The sequence below is a fragment of the Syngnathus floridae genome, chromosome 22 (assembly GCF_059516105.1).
Source record: "Syngnathus floridae isolate MCC-2025c chromosome 22, RoL_Sflo_1.0, whole genome shotgun sequence".
NCBI classification, from domain to species: domain Eukaryota; kingdom Metazoa; phylum Chordata; class Actinopteri; order Syngnathiformes; family Syngnathidae; genus Syngnathus; species Syngnathus floridae.
The window spans coordinates 5775170-5798689 of NC_142434.1; the positions used below are offsets into that span (position 1 = coordinate 5775170).

At 43.4% G+C, this 23520-nt stretch overlaps 1 protein-coding gene across 5 annotated transcripts in view; it reads right to left on the reverse strand.

Annotated features, from left to right (window-relative positions):
• Positions 1-23520, reverse strand: part of plxna4 (plexin A4) — a 113534-nt gene that overhangs the window by 73481 nt on the left and 16533 nt on the right. For all 5 annotated transcript variants that reach the window (XM_088366583.1, XM_088366582.1, XM_088366580.1 and 2 more), the window contains one exon: positions 15408-15590. In XM_088366583.1, coding sequence (XP_088222709.1) covers positions 15408-15590 — 183 coding nt within the window. The remainder of the gene's footprint in view (positions 1-15407; positions 15591-23520) is intronic.

Consider the following 23520-nt stretch of genomic DNA (forward strand, 5'->3'; position numbering starts at 1 on the left):
ATTATGCTGATTAGCCGAGCCCGAGTCACACTTGCGACTTAACACACTCTGCAGATGCAAATGAGTTTGCTGCGGAGGACATACGCCAGTATTAAGAAGTCTGTGGCGCATCCGGTTGGGTAGAAAGGGGGAGGGGCTTAGCCGAACAACAGCTGTTGGGATTTTGATAAAAGCCACATGACCCTCCCCCTTGCGGACCCCATGCGGAGTGCGACCCAAAGGCCTTACGGCGCCGGGCCCAGTAATCCTGACTTCTCCGCGCCCGGGGGAGCCGACGCCAGGCACCTCGAACCTCCGGTGCCGGGGTCCGGATTTCCCAGCAGGCTCGCCGTGTGGGCGTTCTGCTTACATATATTTACATCCCACTGGAACAATCCCGACTGATTTCATTTTTTTTTTTTATTGACGTGGTCGGTTGTACACGTAAGCGGGCTGGACGTGTGTCCGTGCGTGCGTTTCTGTCAGAAGAACCAAAATGGGTAATTTATCAGATAAGCTTGCTCATTTGGGCTTCTTCAGGAGGAGTGAAAGGAGCTGTAGGGAGGCTTTCATCTCTCAGGAGTCAAGATGGAGTGAAAGCAGAAGGGGAGACGGTGAAAAAAAAAAAAAAAAAACGAGGTAAAGAATGAAAGCGATAATCCGAGAGGATGTTTACCTTGCTCGTGCTGACAGGGGACAAAAGAGGACGCTAATGCGTGCTGCCCCCTGTAGGGCCACGGGAAATTGAACGCTGGAAGTTGGGCGAGAAAAAAAGTCACGTGCAGATATCAGACAAACAGCCGCATGCGTGGAGACTGAATTCATCTCGCCTTCTTGGAAAGCTCAAGGAGGCCATTTGCAAGTCAAATGTGGCATATAATGACACGGGGAATCATCTGGATTTATTGGAAGCCACCGTGAACGAGGAGAGAGGCTTGATTTGAAAAGAAAATGCATAGATTTTGTTCCAACGACCAATGAATAGACTGTGGTATGTGCAAATGGTACCCTAAGGAAAGGTGCAGAAAAGTTTTTTTTTTGCTACAGGGCTAAAACGATTAATCGAATATTTCATCTGGTACAAAGCAAAAACTATTCTGCGAATATCTCGTATAATTAGAAATAAAATGCAAACCGATTTGGAAATCTCTACCTTGAAGGATCACAATGGGGCTGACAAATGATTATTTCAACAATCGCTTAATCTGTCGATTATTGCATCGGTTAATCTGATCATTGTATTTATTCGAAAGCAGCCCGTTACTTCAAACTGATGCTTACAATCGTTTTATTTTGAAATTAAAAAAATAACACAAAGATAAATCAGTGTGCTTTCAAGGAGGATGACTAAAAATTGAAGAATATATATCGTTGAGAATCTGAATAAACACAAGGCGCTTTTTTCAGGGTGATAAATCAACCTCTCATCAAGTCGTCACAATAATGGTGCCGAGCCGCCGCTGCTGGGCTCATTTCCCACATAAATATCTTTAATGTCTTTAAAGAAGAATTCCGGGGAGATAATTGCGAGCCATCCCGATGTCGAGTTGCCATCATCTAAATCCGTTTGCTGACAGCCCATGGCGCTCTATGTGACGATGTCAAATCACAAAATATCAGGAGCATCCTGATGAGGAGGAGTTTTGATACGTTTATATTCACCAGGTTATCTCCTGGTTTTATTCCTCGCGTTTATCGCCTAATCATTATTTGCATAACGTTTTCTATTTTATGATGATGAAGCAGCCGAGCATTAAAAAGGTGGCGAAAAAACATCTGCTGGGAGTGAGGGACAGACGTGCAAGCGTCGAGATAGCGGCTGAAGGGAAGACGAGGAACCTTGTTGTTGATCTCATTAAGATTAATGCACTCTGACAGGAAAGTAAACACAGGGAAGGATACAAAACACAAGCAGGGAGGTGTCGTTTTAATGGGATCAATAGCCGGGGCATCGGTGCCGGGTCAGCGGCCGTGTCCACGGTGACCCGGCTCCCTCGCTGATATGAGGGATGACTCACATCCATTTCACCCTCACTCCTTCCTCATCATATCGTCAGCAAGACGGGGAAAAAGAATCCCAAAAAATAAACACTATTATTTATTGATTTCAAAATGTTGCACCTTTAATAATGAATTACCTTTAATGATTAATTTATTTGGAGCTTAACTATATACGTAGACCTGACTTTTAGATTTAGATGTAACTCATGGTGATAGCAGAATGAATAGTGAAGTCAACAAAACCATTTTGTCAGGAAATTTACTGAAAAATGCATCCAAACTAATTGGGAGATTTAAGACAAACCCACAAAGGACTTCATCAGAGGGGGAAAATTGGAAGACTGGTTTAGACTGGCTAAGATTTAAACTCTGGACTTAAACTCAATAGAGTATGCAATTTGTCCCCAGTAACAAATAGGAACTAGAAAATACTGCAGATTATACATTCATGCCAATTTTTGCTAGCCTGCTAGGCGGTCAATAGAGTTTCTCATTGAATGCTAGCATTAAGATAGCAATGTGTTTCATTTTTGTTGCTGTGTGTTTAGCTTTACCAGAAAGATTGGCTAGTGGTGATCTAAGATGAATGTCTACTAGATGTCCCGTGTGGGTGTAATTCTAGAAGATGAATTGCCAAAATGTATCAGCTGCAGAGAACCGCATCAAACATCGAACCCCTGCTGTCTCGTTCCCGCTTAGCCACCATGTGTCATTAATCTCGTAAAACTGCACCATCACCAACATAGCACAAATTGGCCGGAAGTGTCACTTCCCTTCAGGCTCCATTTTCAAGAACTTGCAAACGCATCTTTGGAGAATTTGTTTAAAAATGAAAAAAAAAAAAAACAGCTGGTAAATGATGCGAGGCAACACACAAGAAGTCCCTTTGCCTTCATCTCCAGTAACGGTCCCTTCAGTTCCAGTACCGATGCTGCCAGTAACCGGTCCTGGAAACAAAGCCCTCCGAAATACATATCACTGCCAACACATGGCACACGCATTTACACAACAGTGCGCGTGTGGATGTGGATGTGTGTGTGATCGAGCTCAGCATGAATAATTGAACACAGAGAAAGCAGAAGTAAGGGAGGGGTGGGGGTGCACCAACTGCCAGACTCCGCTCACTTTCGGAAGAAGGCGAACCAAAAGGTATACAAAAAAAAAAAAAGGAATAAATGATGATTTTTTTTTCTAATGAATCTAATTAAATAAGAAGTGACAGATGCGTGGACGATGATTAGGGGTCAAGAGTCGGGGTAGGTCAAAATCGGAACAATGGATGGACACAATGCCACCTGGGCTGCATAAACAGACGCTTGACGTAATTGATCGCAACACAAAGGGACATGAATAATGTTAGTCAAGAACACGAGTCACAGCCTTTGAAAAAAAAAAAAAAATTCTTCATTCAGGATCAATTTGTTACGGCTCAACCAACAGATGACTTCATTTGGCTGCGGCGAACGGCAACAAAGGCGCAGAGATGCTTTCCGGAAACTTAATTACGAGAGATGAAGAATATTTGCCACTATTGGTCTCTCCCGCCTTGTTGTTTTCGACGGTCCCTAAGAGGCTTGAAACCGAAAAGCCGACCCGGCCGGCGGCTTTTGTGGCTTCTAAAAGCGATGTAATCGGGTCCGGAGTTTAGAGAGGCAAACTGATTTGCGGATTCCAATTGGATTGAGGCCCGTTTGACCATATCTGATGATTGTAATCTGAGCTGGGTTTTTAGCGGCATAACTGAGGATTTTCACGAAGCTCATTAGTTCCTTTTTCAGTGCATTTATCGCATACATTGGCTTTTCACATCCGACACGGTAATCCTCCATCCATCCTACTCCAGACAAATGACATGTTCCAGATTACATCCCAATTAAAGGCGCTGTCGGTGCGCTGTTTACCCGGACAGCAGACCCCCTCCGTTAAATCCCTATTAGCGATCCTATTTACACTTGTTGCCAGTTTGATCAAAGTTTAGCCACCTTGGATCTGAGGACCTTTTCATCTCAGCTGGTTCTATGAGGGGAGGGCGGTGTTGTTGGCGGGAGGATGCTCACTGGCACTGGCACAAACTAGGATAAAGAGTCACGGAGAGTGTTGGAGGTGTCTGGAAAAACGAGTTTAGCATGACAGCAAAAAATACAAAAACGTTATGATGGCTGTCAACAGTAAGCCAATCAGAAGTCAGCAGGAGGAAAACTGATACTGATATAAAGTATACGCCAGGGCTTGTACTGAAAATTGGCCGTTGAAAACAAATGCCAAATACCAATTTTCTCATTTGAGTCACCTACGTGGGAAATTTGAAAGCGTGAAAGCTACATACATTCCAGTAGACTCCCAATTCTGCGAATAATTAGCTAGCTAATGCTGTCCTATTAACAAAACTATTTAGCCAGCTATCTTCTCCCTGTTGGGCGGCTAACACCATGCTAGCAACAAATCAATGGTAATTTGCAATGACCTGAAAGGCTAACTAGCTTAGCGCTAGCTAGCATGAAGCTAGTAGCAATGTAGATGGATTTAAAATGGGACCAGAAGATAAAAAACATCCTTTGCTTTCGGCAGAGTATGGCGTGGGATTCTGGAGATTACACTCAAATACGTTTGATATTGATTTGTAATCATATAATCGAGATATATAAGTATACTGAATTTAGAATTTTGATCAAATCGGATGTTCCATTTTGATGCCATATTTGTACATTGAGAAACCCATTCAAGGTGATCTGATTACAATACAAATAGCAAAAGCGGATCTTTCTTAGATCAAGAACTGAAAGAGGAAAACGAATCATCAAAAAACAACTTATTTATTCAAATAACACAGCACACTTGCTCAGTCTTGTCTGCCTTTCACCAGCATCACCCTCTCAAACGTCCGTCCTCACTCTATCCCCTCAGGGACTTTTTTTTTTGGGCGAAACAAACTTTGAAGTCGCTGTCCCGTAAAACGATATTACTCTCATTTGTTTGGAGGTTTTTTTTTTCGTTTGTAGCCAGAAGCATAGAACGAAAGAGAGAAGCGAAGAGAGATGGATGACATGAGCGAGTAGAGACACAACACAAGGGACACAAGTGATGAGAAACAGTAAAGATGAAAGGATGGACAATAAGCCAGAAAGAGAGTAAGGACATTTTAGGTGTTTTATGGACACTCTCCTCTACTCTGCCCATTGGACCATTCATCACACCATATGCACTCAAACAGTCCCATTGTCTTTATGGGAGCTCATTTTGTGTAAAAGCTTTACTAGACATGATTCAAGTGACCCTGTGAAAACCAACAAACAGGGCCATACTCGGATGATACAATCCACGCTCTGATTGACGGCTTACCGAAACTCATTTTAGCTTTCAAAAAAAGACAAACTTTTCATCGTCCGACTTACAAAACGATGCCCACTCATGGTGACGTGTTTCTTTACGAGATTCCCGTCAAGTGTGACAGATTTGATTCAAGTGCAATACTTTTAATGGAGGGGGATCGGGAAGGTTGGAGAGTCACCTTTGAAGAGTCCGAGAATGAGGGAAGCGATCAATATCAGGCGTAGTTGAAGACTGTTTGTTTGTGTGTGCATGCATCCCATTGTGCGAACGTCGAGAGCTACACTGCGTCGTTGTCGTATAAATTGCCCGGCTCTCAACTGGTACTTCACCTTGACCTTAACTTGCCTCCGTACGTGCCTGAATAAAACATATTTGACGCTGCATGTGGCTCGTTTGATTGCGAATATTTTGCTTTTGAGCGATAATTCAACAGTACAGAGACCTTAACATAGTGTTAGCTGCTTTATTTTGTTCTCTCAAAGTTCCAGCATGTCCTTGAAGATATGAAAATAATGTTGTATTTTATCTACACTAACTGACCTTGCCGCAAACTACTAGCAAACTTAATTTCCAAGTTGCAGCTGTTGTTGACGACTCTTCAGCACAATCAAAAATCGTGCGCAACATGATACCGCAGAGCATACAAACAGAGGGCCAGCTTGTCGGCTCTAAACTTCCCCATTGAGTCCGCTCGAATCCCATAATAGTAGATATGAGTTGCCTAGCAACGTAGCCTAGCAACTGCAGAGGGTCGAGATATGCTATCGCCGAGGAAGAAACCGGAGAGGAGAATGCCTCCACTCTCATGGAGGCTTTTATTAAGTGAACGACGAGGGGGGGGGGGGGGGGGGGGACACACTCACAACTGCGGTGAAATGGATCTAATGTGAGTTTTTATTACTGTTTGCTAACAAAATAAGATGCCGGTGTTCCGTTTGAGATCAGGTTTTGGGGATTAGTTTCTTTACAAGCTTAGACACTCACAGTATGAGAAGACAACACAGCGTATGTCGTGTAGGGTTTAATATAACGTTTGCCAACAATGCTTTTTGTTGCTTTTAAATCTTACACAATGATAGCCTCAGGTGTACTCTTCTATCACAGTGACAACAATCTGCTTTAAATGTAACATCGCATTTTCCAGCTGTGATCGTAAAGACGGCCTGAAGCTAAGATCCTCCATTAGCTTTGAACAAAGCTCGCTACGCTCAAGCCCGGAGACAAAATGTCCTCTTTTCTCCCTCAAATGATGAGTAATTTTACTCCTCATCCATAAATCAATTACGGATAATCCAGCGATACAGAGAATTAGAGGCCATTTAACATTAAGAAGCTTCAGTGTGCGGTCGCCAGGGCGCAGTGATGGAAAGATGTCTTGGTGTTTCTTTTCTAACACTACCAAAGAACCAAAAACAAGGTAAGGATTATGCTAAAGCTAGCAGTGCAACAACGGTAACACAAAACTCTAGAGGCGTTCTGACTCTCCTTGGAGAGGAATGAAGCTGAGGCATAATCGTTTCCGAAAAGATGAGCATAGACCCACGCTTCCTCCTGCTCATTTGTTCATGTTGCACACCACCCTGCTTCATTCCCCCCTCCCCCAACCCACCCACGAAAACTACAGTGCGCCCCAACTGTCACCACAAGCTCATTATTCAAACGCTGGTAGACATGTTGGCCTTATATACTAATCACAAACGAATGGCTTATCCAGCAGCTGCAAGCCGGCCTGCTGATCTCAAACACGGTATTAAATAAAAGAAGCTTCAAGAAGGATGGCGCCATGCGAGCCCGCTGGGAGAGCGTTTTCCAATTAAAAAAGCGTGACAAACAGATCAGTCAATGCAAAGAAGTCTGGAAGAAGAGGGAAAACAAGCTCCAACCGGAATCCCGTGTTTCACCGTGATAAAGGTGAAAAGGAACTTCGATGTCTACGCCATTCGTGTCTTTGGCCGCCAAGTCTGCAGCCCACGTTGCGGTAGACGCGACGCCTGCCAACGCGTTTTAGCACACGAGCTAGCATCTGTACTGTGTTCAGACGCCAGGAAATGGTAGTCAAAACTGAAGTGGAGGCCATTGTAGCCTAACACCAGGTACTTGTAAGACTGAATTGAACTGAGCCAGAATCCTTTCAACAAAAAACGGCACAGCACTTGGGTTTAATCTCTGTGGTTGTAATGTAGCTACCAGGGGTATGTGCCAGATGGTAGCCATGGTGGCAGAAGGGGAAGAGGACAGAGGTTTGATTTGGTCTGTAAGTCATTTTTGAGACCAAACCAGATGGAACGTCCGCCGTTTCATTCCCGTCTGACTTCCTCTACAGTTTTGCAATCCAAACACAGAGATGAAACAATCCATTTTTTCCCCCCTGGTAGATTTGAGTGGCTTCCATATTGCAAAGCAAACTTCCTAAACGTTACCGCTTAGTTTTATTAAAAGGGTAGAAATTGATTACATGCATGAGCGAAAGAAACGAGGACTTCATCTCTAGAGGGGAGAGTTGTAGACAAGATGCTTTGTTGAGATTTCGTCACTGAAAGCAGACTGAGGGGGGAAAGGGGGGATTGGTGTGAAGGGAACAAGGGAGGGTTGCACATCAAAGTATCCTTGGAAGTCCAATTTCCCCGGGTGCCTGTATGTCAAGAATCAAGGACGGAAAGGAAAAGGATTAAAAATGGCTCACTTTTTAGTGGATTGTGACAAGGGATATGTGATAGAAAAAAACAACAACGAATAGACACAGTGTATAAATGAATCAAAGGTGTCACACTGGCGAATGTTTACACTCACATCTGCTCAGTCGAGGAATCGAAATGGCGACATCGCCACCCTCGCATCACACAGCGCGTTTGTGTATGTGTTACTATGAGATTATGTGTCAGGGAAGCGGTGTCATATGAACTGGTGAATAAGGGAAAGCAAACATATATAAACTGTCATGCAATCATGACTTTTCTAAACATAACTCGGGTCAGCCGTTTTCACCATTGTTTATTCAGCAAGAATTATATCAGGATGTGTACACAGGAAAAGCTCGGTCACGTTGTTTTGGTTACCAAAATTACGAGACATTAGACGATCATCCACTCCCCCATCGTTGCAATCAACAGTGAAACCGAAACTAATCCGGACCAGAGATTTGAATGAAGCTTCAAAATTTTCTTAACGTCCATGAGGTGTACTTTTTTCACAACTGTGAAACCGGAAAAAAAACAGTCTCATACGAACGATTCCGAACAGTCCATCTTTTTTATTTCGTCCGTTATACCAGAAATGATTTTCTCATATCAGAGATTAGCGTCAGATTAATGATATAATCATCAAAAATGTTCGTCCCTATAGAGGAAACCGCTGTTCCGTTTGCAGTCCTCAATTAAGTTTATAGCCTTAAAGTGTACTCGAATTCATCGTACCTGCCGTTGCCTGCAGGGAGAGAAGGAATGACCCAGTTGTAAGACTGCAAAGTGAGAGGAAGGAAGATGGGAGCAGTGGAGGATGGAGAAAAAAAGAAAGGTGAGCGAGGGCACCGGTCACCCCAAGAGACCAACGGTGAGCAATGATTGGTTGGTGAGTGGGAGGGAGGTGGGACGGGGGGTGCCTCACCTGCAGTGCCGTGTCCTCTATATAGCGACACACACAGAGTCAGTGAGTAATACAGTGACATCAATTTAAAAGGCAGGAAAACTGATCAATCCTGACGTCAATTTTTTCCTCCAATGTTTTTTTTTTTTTTTTACCAGATTTTTTTTATAACATGTAAGCAGCCAAACGGGAACACAAAATATATATATTTTTTTTCAAATATCTATTAAATAAAATGATTGCTACTAATATTCTTACCGGTACCCAATAAAAGAACGCTGCTGCCTATTTAGTCCACAAACCAAGTTTAGAAAATGATTTTCTTACACTGAAGCTTACCCAACAGAGGCACTCACAGAAAATTACAAAGTGGGCTCAGCACGATTACGCCCCAGCCAGTCATCCATTCGGTGGGCAACGCAAGAACACACTGTGTGATTAGCTGTAGACATACTATTGATTTTTTTTCTTTCCCTACCGCCGAAGCTCAAACGAACGGTCCCCGTGCGATTATTCAACACTCCTACGCTATAGTCCTAATAAAAAAATAATAAGTTGTTCATTTTCGGGAGGTGCTGCTGCTACCGTAAACATTTTATATAGCATTTAATCAACAACAAAATGTTAATGACCTTTGAGAATGGGTAATTGAGTGAGTGCCGCGTGGGGCTAGTTCATGCTGTGCTGGAGCTACCATCAAAGGTTTGAACACACGTAGCTCTAATATCGGACCTTCTTGCTTCGAAATTGATTCTCAAATAAAAATATTTGGTCATATACAATCAGTCTGTTTGAAAATATGGCAACACAACAAATCTTGTGAAACAAGAACGAGAAACCAAAGGCGAGTCACACGCCTTGGACTCGAGTCGACTTAAGGAACTAATTTTAAATAAATAAAAACAAATTTTATGATGTGTGACAAAAACAATGAAAGACTTCATTTTGACTTAAACTCACACAGGCAAGGGGCTGACTCACAATGTTTACGCCGGTAAGCGAGCTGGATGAACTGTGAAGTTAAGCTAGCTAGGTTAGCTCAAAAGTTTAGCTTTTCAACAATTCAAGACAACACTCAACCTAGCGTTTATCACTCGTAAGAAAGTGTTGCCATGCAAAAAACCCGCATACAAGTTCAGGGTGTCGACATACTCGGTGATCCGACAGTCGTCGTGTGAAGGCGAGAGAAAAGTTGTGCATAATTATCTCCCCGTTTGGTGCCTTGACAATAACAGGCTATGGCTGAGGGCCGTTAATAGCACCGCTAATTAACTGGCTGAGTAGACGCATGGCTTTTCAAGTGGGCTTAATAGGCGAGATGGAGGGTAAGAACTCAAACAAGCTCTTTGAGGGTGTCAAAGATGTGGATGGGAGCATTGTGTCGCTGCTCACTGTGTGATTAGATGACTTCCAGGATAGGGAAGGAGTTGAGATCATAACACGAGCTGAACCCGCTGCCGTGATGTTCTCGGAAATCCATGCACGATATTAACAAATGAACGACTGGGATGTTTTGATAAATGATCCGACACGCTGCTGTGTGCCAGCCTTTGAGTGGTTATTAGAGACTGTGATGTTAAACGACAGAGGAGCAAGTATGTTAAGGCAATGATAGGAAAAAAAAAAAACTTGAGTACAAATGGCAGCTAATGGCAATACTGTAAAGTGATTTGTTGGATCAAAGAGTCCATAACGTGTCAGACCTCGCCACGTCCTTTTCTTAACCCCGAGCCGTCAACGCTCAGAGTCAACTGCGGTTCAAACCGTCAGGTTACAAATACACAAAAAAAAAAAGCTCACATGAAAAGTGAGTCATTTTTCCTTTTCAGTATCTCTCTCTGCCTACTCAAGCCCTTCAGCCACCACGAAAACACGGAAGGCGCGAATGGCCTCTCTAAATGTCTCGCCGCCACTACACGCGGGTACTTGCCTTAATAGCTGCGCAAAAAATGAACAGCAGAATATTTTCGTCCCAACAGGCTGTCTCCATCGTTGCTCTCTCCATCTCCGCCAGCTTGGACCCATTATTCTCGCTTGCCAATTCCGGCCTCTCCAGGCTTCCCATTGGGGGAATAAAACACATTTCCCTCTACTTCCTTTCGGAATACTAATTTAGTTTTTGGGGGTTAGAGTTTGAAGTTAACAGGAAGGTAAAGGACTACAACGACCGTGAATCATAGCGGCAAAACCGCCATTGTATCAAGCGAGCAAGCTTATCAATTATGAAGAAGCCCCGACGAGAAGGTGAAAAAGCCTGGCTATAAATACACACCTAAATGACACACTGAAGGTGACCGGCCATTTCCACAACGCACTTCCTATCAGCTGAGTCAGTCATGCAAATGTGCTAACTTGCTAATTGTTAGTGTAGGAGGAAGCGATGCGGTATATCCTTCACACCCCATACGTCAGCATTTGTCGATTTTTTTACGAGAAACACTTTGCTACGTCTTCCCACGTGTCTCGCTATGGGGCTTTTTAGGCTCACTTTTTAGGCCTGTTGTTTCCCGCCTTGTTTTTTCAATTCAGTTAGTATATGCTAGTGGTAGCCGCCTGTTACCATGGCAACACGCTGCTGCATTAGCTGGTAAGGGAGCAGCAACACACACATATAGCGCCAAGTCAACTGGGAAGCACTGCCGCGGAATACTTAACAGCACGGGAAACATTAACATTCTCTCAATGCTAGCCGCATGCAGCAGGAGTTTGGACTAAGGGCCGGAATGGGTCGTGTTGCGGTGCTTTGCCGTCTACGTGTTCTGATAGCGTAACAACGGCGGTTGGGCAGTGAATGGATTTTGGAGCACAATGCCGACACATCCTCCGGCATATTTCATCATTAGCTCTTAGCAGTTAATCCTCTGCTCCACTGACCGCGCCTCGGCTTGTTTCAATAATCTGCATCAGGAGCTAACCGACACCATCGCGGAGACAAGACGAACAAACACGTGGGCAAAAACAAGGACGCTATCACCCCGCGCAACATATGGGAACAGTCCAGAGCGATAAACATCTCAAGGAAGAGTGTCGACTCGAGAGGAGGAGTGACACAGCATTGTGAATCCAGTAAGCGGAATAATGAAATGGCAGCTAAATGGCATGTTTGCGATGAGGGCAGCGGGAGCTCACGAGAAAAAACACGACTCAGGTGGAAGGGGGGGGTGGCAAAGTGGGAAATTGACAGGAGGTTGAGGGAAGACGTTGACCTTTCCCTTTCGCAACAGCAGACATTAACCATCACGTGTAGAGATTGACCCGTTTGGTGCTGATGTCAACAGCTGATATGACGGACACGAATTGTCTTGAATTCTCACTCTGCGATTTTACTTCCTCTTTCACATTCGTCATGCGTCATTGCCCTCAAACTTCTTCTCTGTCTGATTGGTACAGACTGGATAGAAGCAAGCCATGTAGAGGGGACATCACTGTCACAACCTGACACTCGGCTCTCGCCAAATTCTGACAAACGATTAGGAAAAAATGGAAACGATTCGGCCTTAGCTTTTGCATGCCCAGTTTCTGGCAGCTTGTTCGGTACGTTTCATCCTTGTTCGAGCCGACATCCTCGTGTCAAGTTCAAGGTTAGCTGCTCATTGTGTGGGGAGCCAATACCCCCCATTGAGAGAGGCAGAGGGGAGCTGCATTAGCACCTCTGCAGGCAGTCCTCGGTCTCCACTCTGGTTTCCATCCGTGCTAATATGCAGCGTGAGCAAATGACCATACGCTAACCCGATGCCTGCAGGAGGGGGGGAGAGGATTTCCCCTTGACCAGTGACCTGTGAGCGATGGCTTTAAACCTCACCCTAACAACGAAGGCCTTTCATCTCCATCACATCTCCATCTTAGAGTGAAACCGACAGACGCCATATGGTAGGAGGCGGCCATCAAAGAACTCCACTCAGCCATACGCAGACCGAGAAAGACGGGTGGGAAATTCAAAGGGAAGCTAGTCGGATAGTTTACAGTTTGTATCGGCATGGAAAGACTCAGGTGAGACGATTTCGGAGGGTCCCTTTTGTATGCGGGCATCGGAATGAGTTTAGATCAAGTGTCTCCTTTTCGAGAAGGAACCAATTTAAAGTTGGTCGACCATGAAAGCAAGCAAAAAAAAAAAAAAAAACAGCGCTCGTGTCTTCAAAGCACTACTCCAACTCTCGAGACTGCACTTTCAATTCAGGAACCGAGCTTTTCCGGAATTTTCTCCTACTTCTTCCTCCGCCACAGTCAACGGCAAATATAAGTGAGTTCTAAGTTATTTCAAAAAGTGACTCATTCCTGCAATGACGTCTTGTGTTTTGCACAATCATAAAATAAACAATGAAATGAATCCAGTGGCACACTTCCACTTTAGCGGGCCTGTATCGATCCAATCTTGGCAAAGCCTCGTGTTTATTTATTAGTGCTATTTGGTTGTAAAGCATTCTCTGATTGTTTTTGATTTATAACTTGACAGAAAACCCCATTAACACCTTGACAAGGATGAGACAACGCATATTACCAATCAGGCGAAGAGCTTCCGATCTGGTTGACGTAAGACAACATTAGCGCCTTATGCTAGCCTTTGACCCGAAGCACGAGTGTTTGTCTATATTATTAAACGACGATCCTCGTCGAGCCGTAGCTCACGTTTGCCTCTTTAATTAAACCATCAATTGTCGTAATGGCCGTAAGATACCCACAAGTCCGCGAGCCAAACAAAATATTATTCCAAGCGGTCAAATAGAAACATTTCACAAGCACACAAAATTTCATTCGCTAACGCTTCCCCGCCCCTCTTAAATTCATGATGTCATAAAATGGAGCTGGACCCAAACAACGGTGCATTAAGGTCCATCTACTCTATTTTACCGTAACGCTCATTTTTATTCAGACGGATGTGTCGCTCACAAGACTATAAATAACAGTTAAAAGCCGAAAAAAACAGGGGAGAAGCTTATGGATGGAACAAGTTGAGGTGGGCCAGTGTATATAAATCAACATCCATTAGTCAGGAGGGGGGGCTTATAAAATCACTGATAAAGGAGGTGGAGCGATGCTTGGACCTTTTATTGTTGTGCTGTTGTCTTTTATTGCCCGTGATGTCATCTAATGGTATACACTTTAACGACCGGGGAGGAGCCCGGGCGCGTATGGGGAGGGGAGTATTGGCTTGTAATGGGGGCTTGTGATGCCGGGATATTGATCACCTTCTGTCCAACATGTCTGCCATATGGACAAAAGCTGAAAAGAACAGCAGCCAAATAAGCAGATTTCAAATGAAATTGACTATTAGTGTTTTAGAAAAAAAAAAAAAAAAAAACACGAGTGGCCTCTGAAAAGGATTTGAAGGTATATTGTATTTGTACGCCGACGCTTTTATTACCCGCAGCCACTAAATTTGCTGCTCATTACCATACATGAGCAGCAGGTATAAAATATGATTATATAGTTGCTCTGCAGCATGATGGTTATTACGCGAAAGAGCGCGGCCCGAGCCACTCGGGGCCCCGGTGTGCAATAAAAGCAGCAAAACAAACACAGGAAGGAGGTTGGTAATCAAGCAGAACAAACAGTGTCAAAATCACCATTTGTTTGTGTGTGTTGGCAGCGCTCGGCCATATTTCTCCGGCTCACTTTTCGTCTCTGGAATGGTTCATCTTCAAGACATAGCAGCTGTCCTCCAGCTCAACCTTCCTTCACTTGTAAGGCGGTTTTCTTTAGACCCGTTACTGGCCCAGAGTTAGTCACAGCCACGGCCTTACATCAAGAGCAAAAAAAGAGCTAGCTAGCGCCCGCCGATCACACCTCGCGTCATCCCATTAGCCCGGGGAAAGGCCGAGAGTGGACGATCAAGGTATGAGCCGTAACACGTTGGTACGTAGCTTATCCTAGTCACGTTTCGCTTTACAAATCGTGTTTAGCCACGGGCTCTCCGACTGTCATGTGATCGGTGATCTTCCATGGTACAAAAAAATACCAGTTTACTTCAGACAGTCAACTAAATCAGAGTTACACAGGCAGCAAATTGTTATGAATACAAAGTAAAAAAAAACTGTATTTGAATTGAAATGTGCCTGAAGAAACAGATAAGAAGACCAATCAGTTCTGCAACATGCTGATGTGTGCTGTCTAGCAACTTCTGTAACATGCTGATGTGGGAAACCCATTTCCGACCCCCCAAGGGGGCGCCTGGATTTAAGTCCAAAGTGGAGAAAAGTAGACTTGTGATGCAGAGGATGCACAGGAAGCATGTGTGTGTGCGTAATGGACGAGGAGGATGTAGAAAGACACCAGATAGGTTTGGCTGCAGGAATCAAATCCCCCCTCAGGGGTTCTCTTGATCACACCTCCGCTTCCTCACAACACACTCAAATTCATCACACGCATGCACACGCACGCACCACTCGTCGAAGCAAATAGAGCCGACTCAGCATGTTTGCCTGAAAGTCAATCCGCCTTACTACAACTATCCTTCCTGTCATACGCAGCATACACGCTCCCTTACGCGGCATTTCGGAAAGGTGACTCCAGCTTACCTTCTTCACGCGCCCGCTCTTGGTGCCCACGAAGACCAGCGAGTGGTTCTTGTAGACGTAGGCTACGACGGAGGTCATCTTATCATTGGCGTCGGAGAAGAGGGGCCTTCCACGCACCATCTGCGACACCCCGAGGGGTGCGTTCATGTCCAGGCCGCAGAAGTCGTCGTCAATGGTCAGGAGCTAAAATACAAAAATGAATATTTATGACATGTTCAGATAATAATGGCAAGGTGAAGCAGCATGTGACACATCACCCCAGGTTATTTGGAATGTCTTGTTCCAAGTAACTGCACGAGTCGTACATAGTTTTAAGAAAATATATATTTCAAATGTAAACTACAAGTAATCTCGACCACACTTTCCCATCTGCTACGCCAGGAACCGTCAGATGCTCAGGGCCAATCAAACGCCACAGGATCCACTTTGCAGATCTGCTGGTCGCTTGTTTGGCTCAAGCTTGAGACAGGACAGTGGGAGACTTCTCCTGTTCTCATTATACCAACTCCATCTAACGAGAAAACTCGTTACAATTTTATCCACTTTGAATTCTAAAGGTCCAAAATACCAAAACACCAGTTTAAAGACTTGTTGAAACAAGAAGGAGGAAATGATGAAGATGGAAGAGGACTGCCGTCAGGCAGCAACTCAGCCAAGCTGTCAGGCACGATTCCCTGCAGTCCAACCAACACCAGCGCGGCGAGATATAAAAATGGGAAATGATTCAAAGCGTCATGATGCTTTAAAGCAAATCCCCGCAATACTCTCAGCAGCCATCTTTGTGAAAGAAAAACAGGTTTGAGGCCTATTTCTTGTTTGTATGCAGCATTCCACCCTGCCGCCAGACAATATTTATATCGGTCGTGACACTGGGTGGGGTAGAATGACTTATGGGCTTTGATAAGAGAATAATAGCGCCGGGAATTGGTCATTATTCCACTTGTGTGTGTGTGGGGTTGAATTTGAAAACACTTTTTTAAGAGGTGAGTGGCATGGTGTGATGAATGGCGTCACCATGTGATTGAATGCGAGGGAAGACTTGGCAGGTGATGCCGCCTTTGCATTCATTCAAAAAGCGTCAGTCGAGATAGAAAGGTTTGAGTTATGGTCCCGTGATCACATGGAGTCCATTATCCCGAGTATAATGTGACGTCTTGGCACTCGCTGGACAAACATTAATTAATGCCAAACTAAAAACACTGTTCATTTACTTGAAATGCAAAATGGGAAGCGGTCAGAGGATTAAGTAGCTCCTTTAGTCCGAGATTCCATTTTTCACCCTGGAGTAGTGCTTCTTTGTAACCTTTCACGAGAGGCCATCGTCACGACAGAAGAATTATAGACCTTGGTTTTCATTAGATAAATGGAACGTGGCTTATCTCGGCCATGGTTAGCTTTTGGGCTAAGAGGCATGAATGATCGACGACGATTCATTGGGTTCAGACGAGGATGGTGTCACGGGGTCGGAGGGTAAAAGGAGCAAGGACAAAGGAAGAGGGTATACAACGACAAATATACGGGAGCACTTATCAAATTAGGAATTTGTCACCGACCGTAAATTATGCTAGCAAAGGTTTGGTAGTCTTTAGGAATATCGGTAAAATTACCAAACAGCTGATCTGTATCCGGGCCAGTAGAACTAAGACCACAACCCCCCAACCCCATCAAAAGATTATCTTTCGTAGTGTCACGTCTGCCATCGATGAATATTCCTGGGCCTAAATACAATCCCGTGGGGACTAGCGTCATTCCGTAAAAGTTGCCTCATTATCGTATTCACTGTTTGTGATGTGCCTTTTCTTCTGAGGGATTAAAAGGCTATCAGGTAGTAGCGAAGAAAACTTTGTAGTATGCGCTGCCTTCATTATCAAATGCTTCTTCAGTGGAAGAACAAAAAGGCATTCCTGTCAAGAGCAATTACCTGATTCCGAGTGTGCTAAAGTGGTTTTGATAATCCAAAATAAATCTGTGCATGCATGTGCTAAATGTGTGTTTCCATCACTTCCCGTAGATCCAGCGCCATGTTATTCGCCGAATTACCTCAGCCGCTTGCCAATCACATCTGCCATCTCGTCGTTTCGTGAGCGCGGCTGCTGCAATCTGGTGAAATATACTTTCTGTCTGTCAGGAACCAGACATGTTTTCATTACGCCGCCGCCGGAACATGACATTGGTACTCAAGGCGCTACCTTGGGTCTGAACGGCAAATAATATCGGCATGCTGTTCTAATAAGATGCTGATATGAATGGCGCCGTGAGGTGTACGTTTGAAAAACAATCGTGTTGTTGAAATGACAAAACATTTCTTGCCCGTCACTGATAGATCACTCCGAGTCCCTGAAGATGAATGCGTCGTGTCAACAAATAACATTCTTGTTCCTGCACACATTGTTCCTGCGCAGTCTATTTGTTTGATCACCTGTTGCGTCAATCTTTAGTTTCCATTGCCCGATTTTTAGAGAGAGAGGGGGCAATTCTACCTAACCTCCTGCTCGGTCCAGGGATTGAACTTGAACCCGAGATCGGTCAGTATATTTTAAAACCAAGAATTAAAGTCAATCCAAGACAATTCAATCCCAACGCAAGACGTGACAACACGAGAGCATCGTTCCTATATTTGGATAGTGGCCAGAAGTTTGAGGCAGAATCAGGTCACCCTCGGCCGTATCCATCTTTCGGTTTGCGTGCGCCTGCCAGCATCACGCACAAAGCGAGCTAGCTCATGGACCAAATGAGCGCGAAGGGGGGGGATCAGCAGAGATATATACGCCGAGCTGTGAGAAAGAGAAGGGGCCACGCGAAAAAGCGATTAGCAGTGACTGAAAGAGATCCGCTCTCCAACGCTCTCTGATGTATGGCCTAATCGGGGCTGGCGCGGCGACGAGGGCCCGTTCCGTTGGCTGCCGGTTCACAGAGTTAATGACACATATTCAACCACAGAGGAAATTTCATTTCATGTCGCCGCTCGGCTTTTACGGGCTCCAAAGAGTCCATTTTCTTGTACTGGCCTCGTCCCTTTCACCACAATTATTCCACACAAATTTGGATGAGTACCATGCTCTAATGTGATGATTCCACATTAATAGCAAGCCGAGCTGGTTGTGCTTTCATGCATCGTCAGTGATTGAAGGGGCAGTTTTTTTGTCTTGATAGAAAAAAAAGTATCGCCTGTTAAAGTATATAATTATATATTACTTTATTCACTGATGCCAAATTGCTGACCCGTCAGGATGATGGACAAAACTATATCCTGACAAAAAGGATTAGTTGAGTTCATTGTAATTATAAGATACATTCATATTAGGGCTGAACAATTTAGCAAATTCAAATTGACATTATAATGTAGTACAATTTTCGCAAAGGCTGCAATTTGGAGAAAAAATAGTCTTATTAGTCAATTGGTAGGATTTATTTTTGCTTGAAAAATGGTTTTGCATTGCAGTTTTTTGGGGGTGAAAATAGAAAACTAATAATAAACAGACGCCCCATAAAAAAATACTCAGAAGCTTGTTGCTACTTACACTACACTAGCTAACTAGTGTAAGTAGCTAGCTAGCAAGAAGCTTCAGGTGGCTACTTCTGTGGCTAAACACGTTATTTCAAGCCTTGATACGACATTGTTATTCTCCAAATCAAATATACATTTAATTAAATAAATCAGCTTCTGATGTCTTGTGATCCAGACTCGTTTTTGATGCTTCACGGAGGCATCCCGAGAGTTTCCTTTTCATTTCTTGAACCAACACAGACTGAAGTAGAGCTAAAATTCAGTTTGAGTCGTCGCTGTCATCGCGTAGAGTAGCTTTAACTTCCTCTTCGCGTGCCAGTGGGACGACCACCCAGTGATTACAATTCAAGAGAACAAAGGATATACATACATAGGCTGATTTTTGATAGGGAATTGTAAAAGAACAGCAACAGGGTGCTAATTTATAATAAACAGAGCTGAGAATTGGGGCGGAAGCACAAGAAAATGAAAGCTGCATGGCAATGTGTGATATTTTCTCCTATTTTTCAAATAAGGCTCACGTCAATGTTGTGGAGATGAGGCCAACCAGCAGACAATGTTGCTTAATCACAGAATAATGATATTGTGATGAATACTGACCTTTAGCAAGTAGTATCATGTATGGAGATTTAATTAGCAGGCCGGTCGGCCAGCCAGCGAGCCGGATAGCGGATATGTGGATGGATGGAGTGGGATGAAGTGGAGTGGGGTCGCCGTGGAAGGGGCGGGGGGGCAGTCTGGATAGTCTTAATGAATGAATGAGCCTTTCGCTTCCTGTGGATGTGGCCGAGACTGACTCATCGGACAGAGAGCCAAGGATTAAGCCTCTCCTGTTTAGGCCAACAATATTTTATACATGTACTTATTTGTTTTGTGTCTAGCTAAGTTCAACGCTTTTGAAGTGCAGTTTACATGTTAACAAAGAATGGTAAATTACAGATGAATTTATTTTTGGTTCATTATATTTTTAAAAAAATAATTGAAAATAAAAATCTTTACTATTTTCCTAGCACATCACTTTTTTTCTTTTAAGATATTTTTATTTTTTAAGTTTGCCTCATAAAAGCTTAAAACCTTAATTCATGAATATTACTAAATAGTAGCGATGGGAAAGTACCGATGCCAGGTATCAGTATCTTATTTCAAGATATCGATACTCGTTACAGCATCTAGTATTGGCAACTGTTTTATGAGTTGAACTAGAAATCACAAAATTGAAGATTAGAAAATTGCTATTAATTTCATGCAATTTCAAGAGAAATTGGTATACAAGTTGTTTTCTGTGGAAATTTCATGTATCGAAACTAGTGGTATCGGTACTCGGTATCGGTATCATGACTACTCAAAAGGTGTGTACTTTTATTATTATGATTATAATTCTTATTATTATAAACCTGATGTGCTAGAGAGAGAAAAATGGTAGATTGGGAATCACAGAAAAATAAACTCGTCAAGTTTACTCTCATCTACGCCTATAAAATGGAGTTCAGCCCAAATTATAGCGCCATCTATAGATTTGCCTGACAACACTTCCTATAAACCAAATTCCACAACGTGAAAAAGAAACACATGAAGGCAGACGAGGGCCGACAAAGGACCGCGCCGCTCCGTGTTGAACTATATAATTAATCGGCGTGAATCCAGAAGCTGAGAGGCACATGACTAATGTGCGAGAAGGGCCCGTGGCATGTTGGTTAATGACATGTAATTAATGATCATTAGCCGAGCGGATGAGCGGACGGTCGCGGCCTTCTTGGGACTCGCACGCGACCTTGTCATTTTCTCATCAGGGTGTGAAAGTCGCTGGCCAAAGCATTCCGAAAAGAGAACGAAGAGGATCGAGAAATGAATCGAGGATGGGTGTAAATTTATTGAGACTGCACGATTTTGTTGGGTTTTTTTTTTCCTTCACTTTCTGCTGACAGAGCGAACATGTAAAGTGCAGGCGGCCGGTTTTATAGGTCACATGCCACTTCACAATGATCTATGGACGCGGGCCCTCCTGGAGACTTATACTGTTGAGCGTGCATTATGTGGCTCGGCCAAGCGTGGCGGCCATTTTTTTTTTTTTTTGGGTTCGGGGGGAGCATCCTCATCCTCTCCATCATATCGCGCTTCCTCTCTCTCTCTGAGTAGATTATGGAAAGCGAGCGAGGATGAACTGCTTTATTCCCATGCGGAAAACAGTCCCAAAGTCCGTCAAAGCGCTTCTTTTTCATTATCTGATATAAACCTCAACACTGGTTTAAAAAAAAAAAAAAATTGAATGACTTCATTGTTAATCTGATTGGGGATTACTTCATGCTGTGAACATTATCCAATCACTGGAATCCTCTAGAACAATCTGGCAGTTTGTACAAGACATCGTTGATGCTAGATTAATATTGGCCTATCCTTATGATTAGATGGAAACATGATATGATGTCATAGTTGATAGTGCATAACTGATTTTGCTTTTAGACTTTTAGTAATGAATCACAGTTTACATACTCATAAATATGTTAGATTTCTTTTTTTACTCTACATTGGCAAGTTCAACGCTTCATTGTTCACCAAGCCATTGTTTCTTTTTTTTGGAAACAGCCACATGGATAGCAACAAGGATAAAGTGGGTTGCCATGGTTACATAAAAAAAAAAAAAAAACAGAGGGAGAAATATTTTTTTTTAAAATGACTCATGGAGACAAATAGCGCTCCCATATGTGTGAAGAGACTAGTAAATAATGAGGCTGGGAGTTTTCACACGCAGTCTAATAGGAGACAAAAAAAAAAAACAATAGCGAGTTTGAAGAGACGTAAACATAAAAACATAAAAATGAACATGATAAGATAATTTGTTGCACTATAGGATGTGACGGATAAATCTGAAGTTTACAACGATAAAATGTCGCAAACAAGTTAGCGATGAAAGAAATATCAGGGATGCCTTGAGGTCATCATATCACTGCTTATATGTTAATAAGTTGTAACTACACCATCAATTAATTTTATAATGAGTTCATCTTCTGATTAATGTACTCCGGTGTTCATGCCATATTTTTTTTTTACTTCCTGCTCCGGAATTTAATCAAGGTAAATACAGCAGACTGTCGAACGTAATAGCACAGCAATCTGGCGGGCAACTTTCACCATCTAATCGGGGCACTGCGGATTAATCACAACATACCCCCCCTGCCGCTGTCAGATGGCCGGGGGAGGATTTATCGAGGAGTCGTCGCCGTTGCTTTAAAAACTTGATTGGCACGGCTGCTTTAAAAAATGCAGATTGCTCTTAATGTTTGGGGCGACGGTGTTTACAATTTGCATTGCCAAGATCGTTTCAGGTACAAATATGTCGAGTGGGTGTTTGATGTTATTGTGGCTTTGTCATTGAGGAGTCTTTGATCAAAGATGTTCTAGTTGGGCTGTAGCATCTGGAGCCTTCAACAAACTTCAATTTTGAACTGGACTTTCCGTGAAAAGCAGGAAGTAAGTTTGTCACTGTTGGATATTTTTTGAACCGATTATTCTATCGATTATTCCATTGATTAATCAAATTATATAATGTTATTTGTGTATTACGAAACTATTTTCCCAAATTTACTGGATTTGGGCATGTTTAGGGAAATTTAACGATTACTAAACGATTACTAAACAATTACTAAATTTTCTCTAAACGATTACTAAACGATTAAAAATAGTTGGCGTTGAATTTTTCCATCTTTTCTATTTGATGAACTACTGAATGAAAATTTCACAACGCCTCTTCTTTAGAGTCTTTTTGCCTCCTGGTGTGACGTATGAGCGTGTGTGAGATTTATTTCCCGCTGCGTCCACCGCCTCCACTTCTTCAGCAGGGTCGAATTCACGCGGTGGCAGCGATGATACCGTGGCGAGTGGCGAAATGGCGTCATTTCCCGGCGCTAACCCCAGCGTGCGCCCTCACACACACACATACACACACTCACACACACACACGCTTCCTCTCCCTGCTGACAGCTCCGCTGCGGGCGTGATTTATCCCTGCCTTCGAGCGGGCGGACGACGGCGGTCCGCCGGCACGTGCGGCCAAGCCAAAGACGAATTCCGAGATTTACGCCGTGATTCCACAGGCCGACACAGAAAAGGGTCAAATCCTGAGATAGTAGACGGCTAAGGTCACGAGTGCATAGACTGGGCGAATTCTGAAATATGACCTTGAGCGTACAAGGTACGTTTATTTACGATTGTAGAGTCTGTGGGGATTGCCGGTGGTTGTGCAACTGTGTAAAATCTCTTTCAGCCTTTTATTTAGTAGCTTGTAAAGGTTAAAGGAAATTACTTCATGTCTGTGTTGAACAGTGTAGCGTTCATTCATAAAACAGAGGAGTATTTTTTTCCACAGCAGGTATTTAGTTAAATTGTCAGGAATAATTTAGAGCGGGAGATCTTCATTGGCTGCTTAGAAATCAAACAAATGCTAGATGACAATAAGGTAATTTTCTCCTTTATGGGGTTCGCTTCTTTTATCAATCAAGAAGAAGAAATAAGTTTGGGCTTTTGAAAGCAGTCCAAACACTCAGCACCCAATTTAACCCTGCTTTCCTTTTATGTGCGTGTGATGAACTGAATCACTGAATGTGTAAT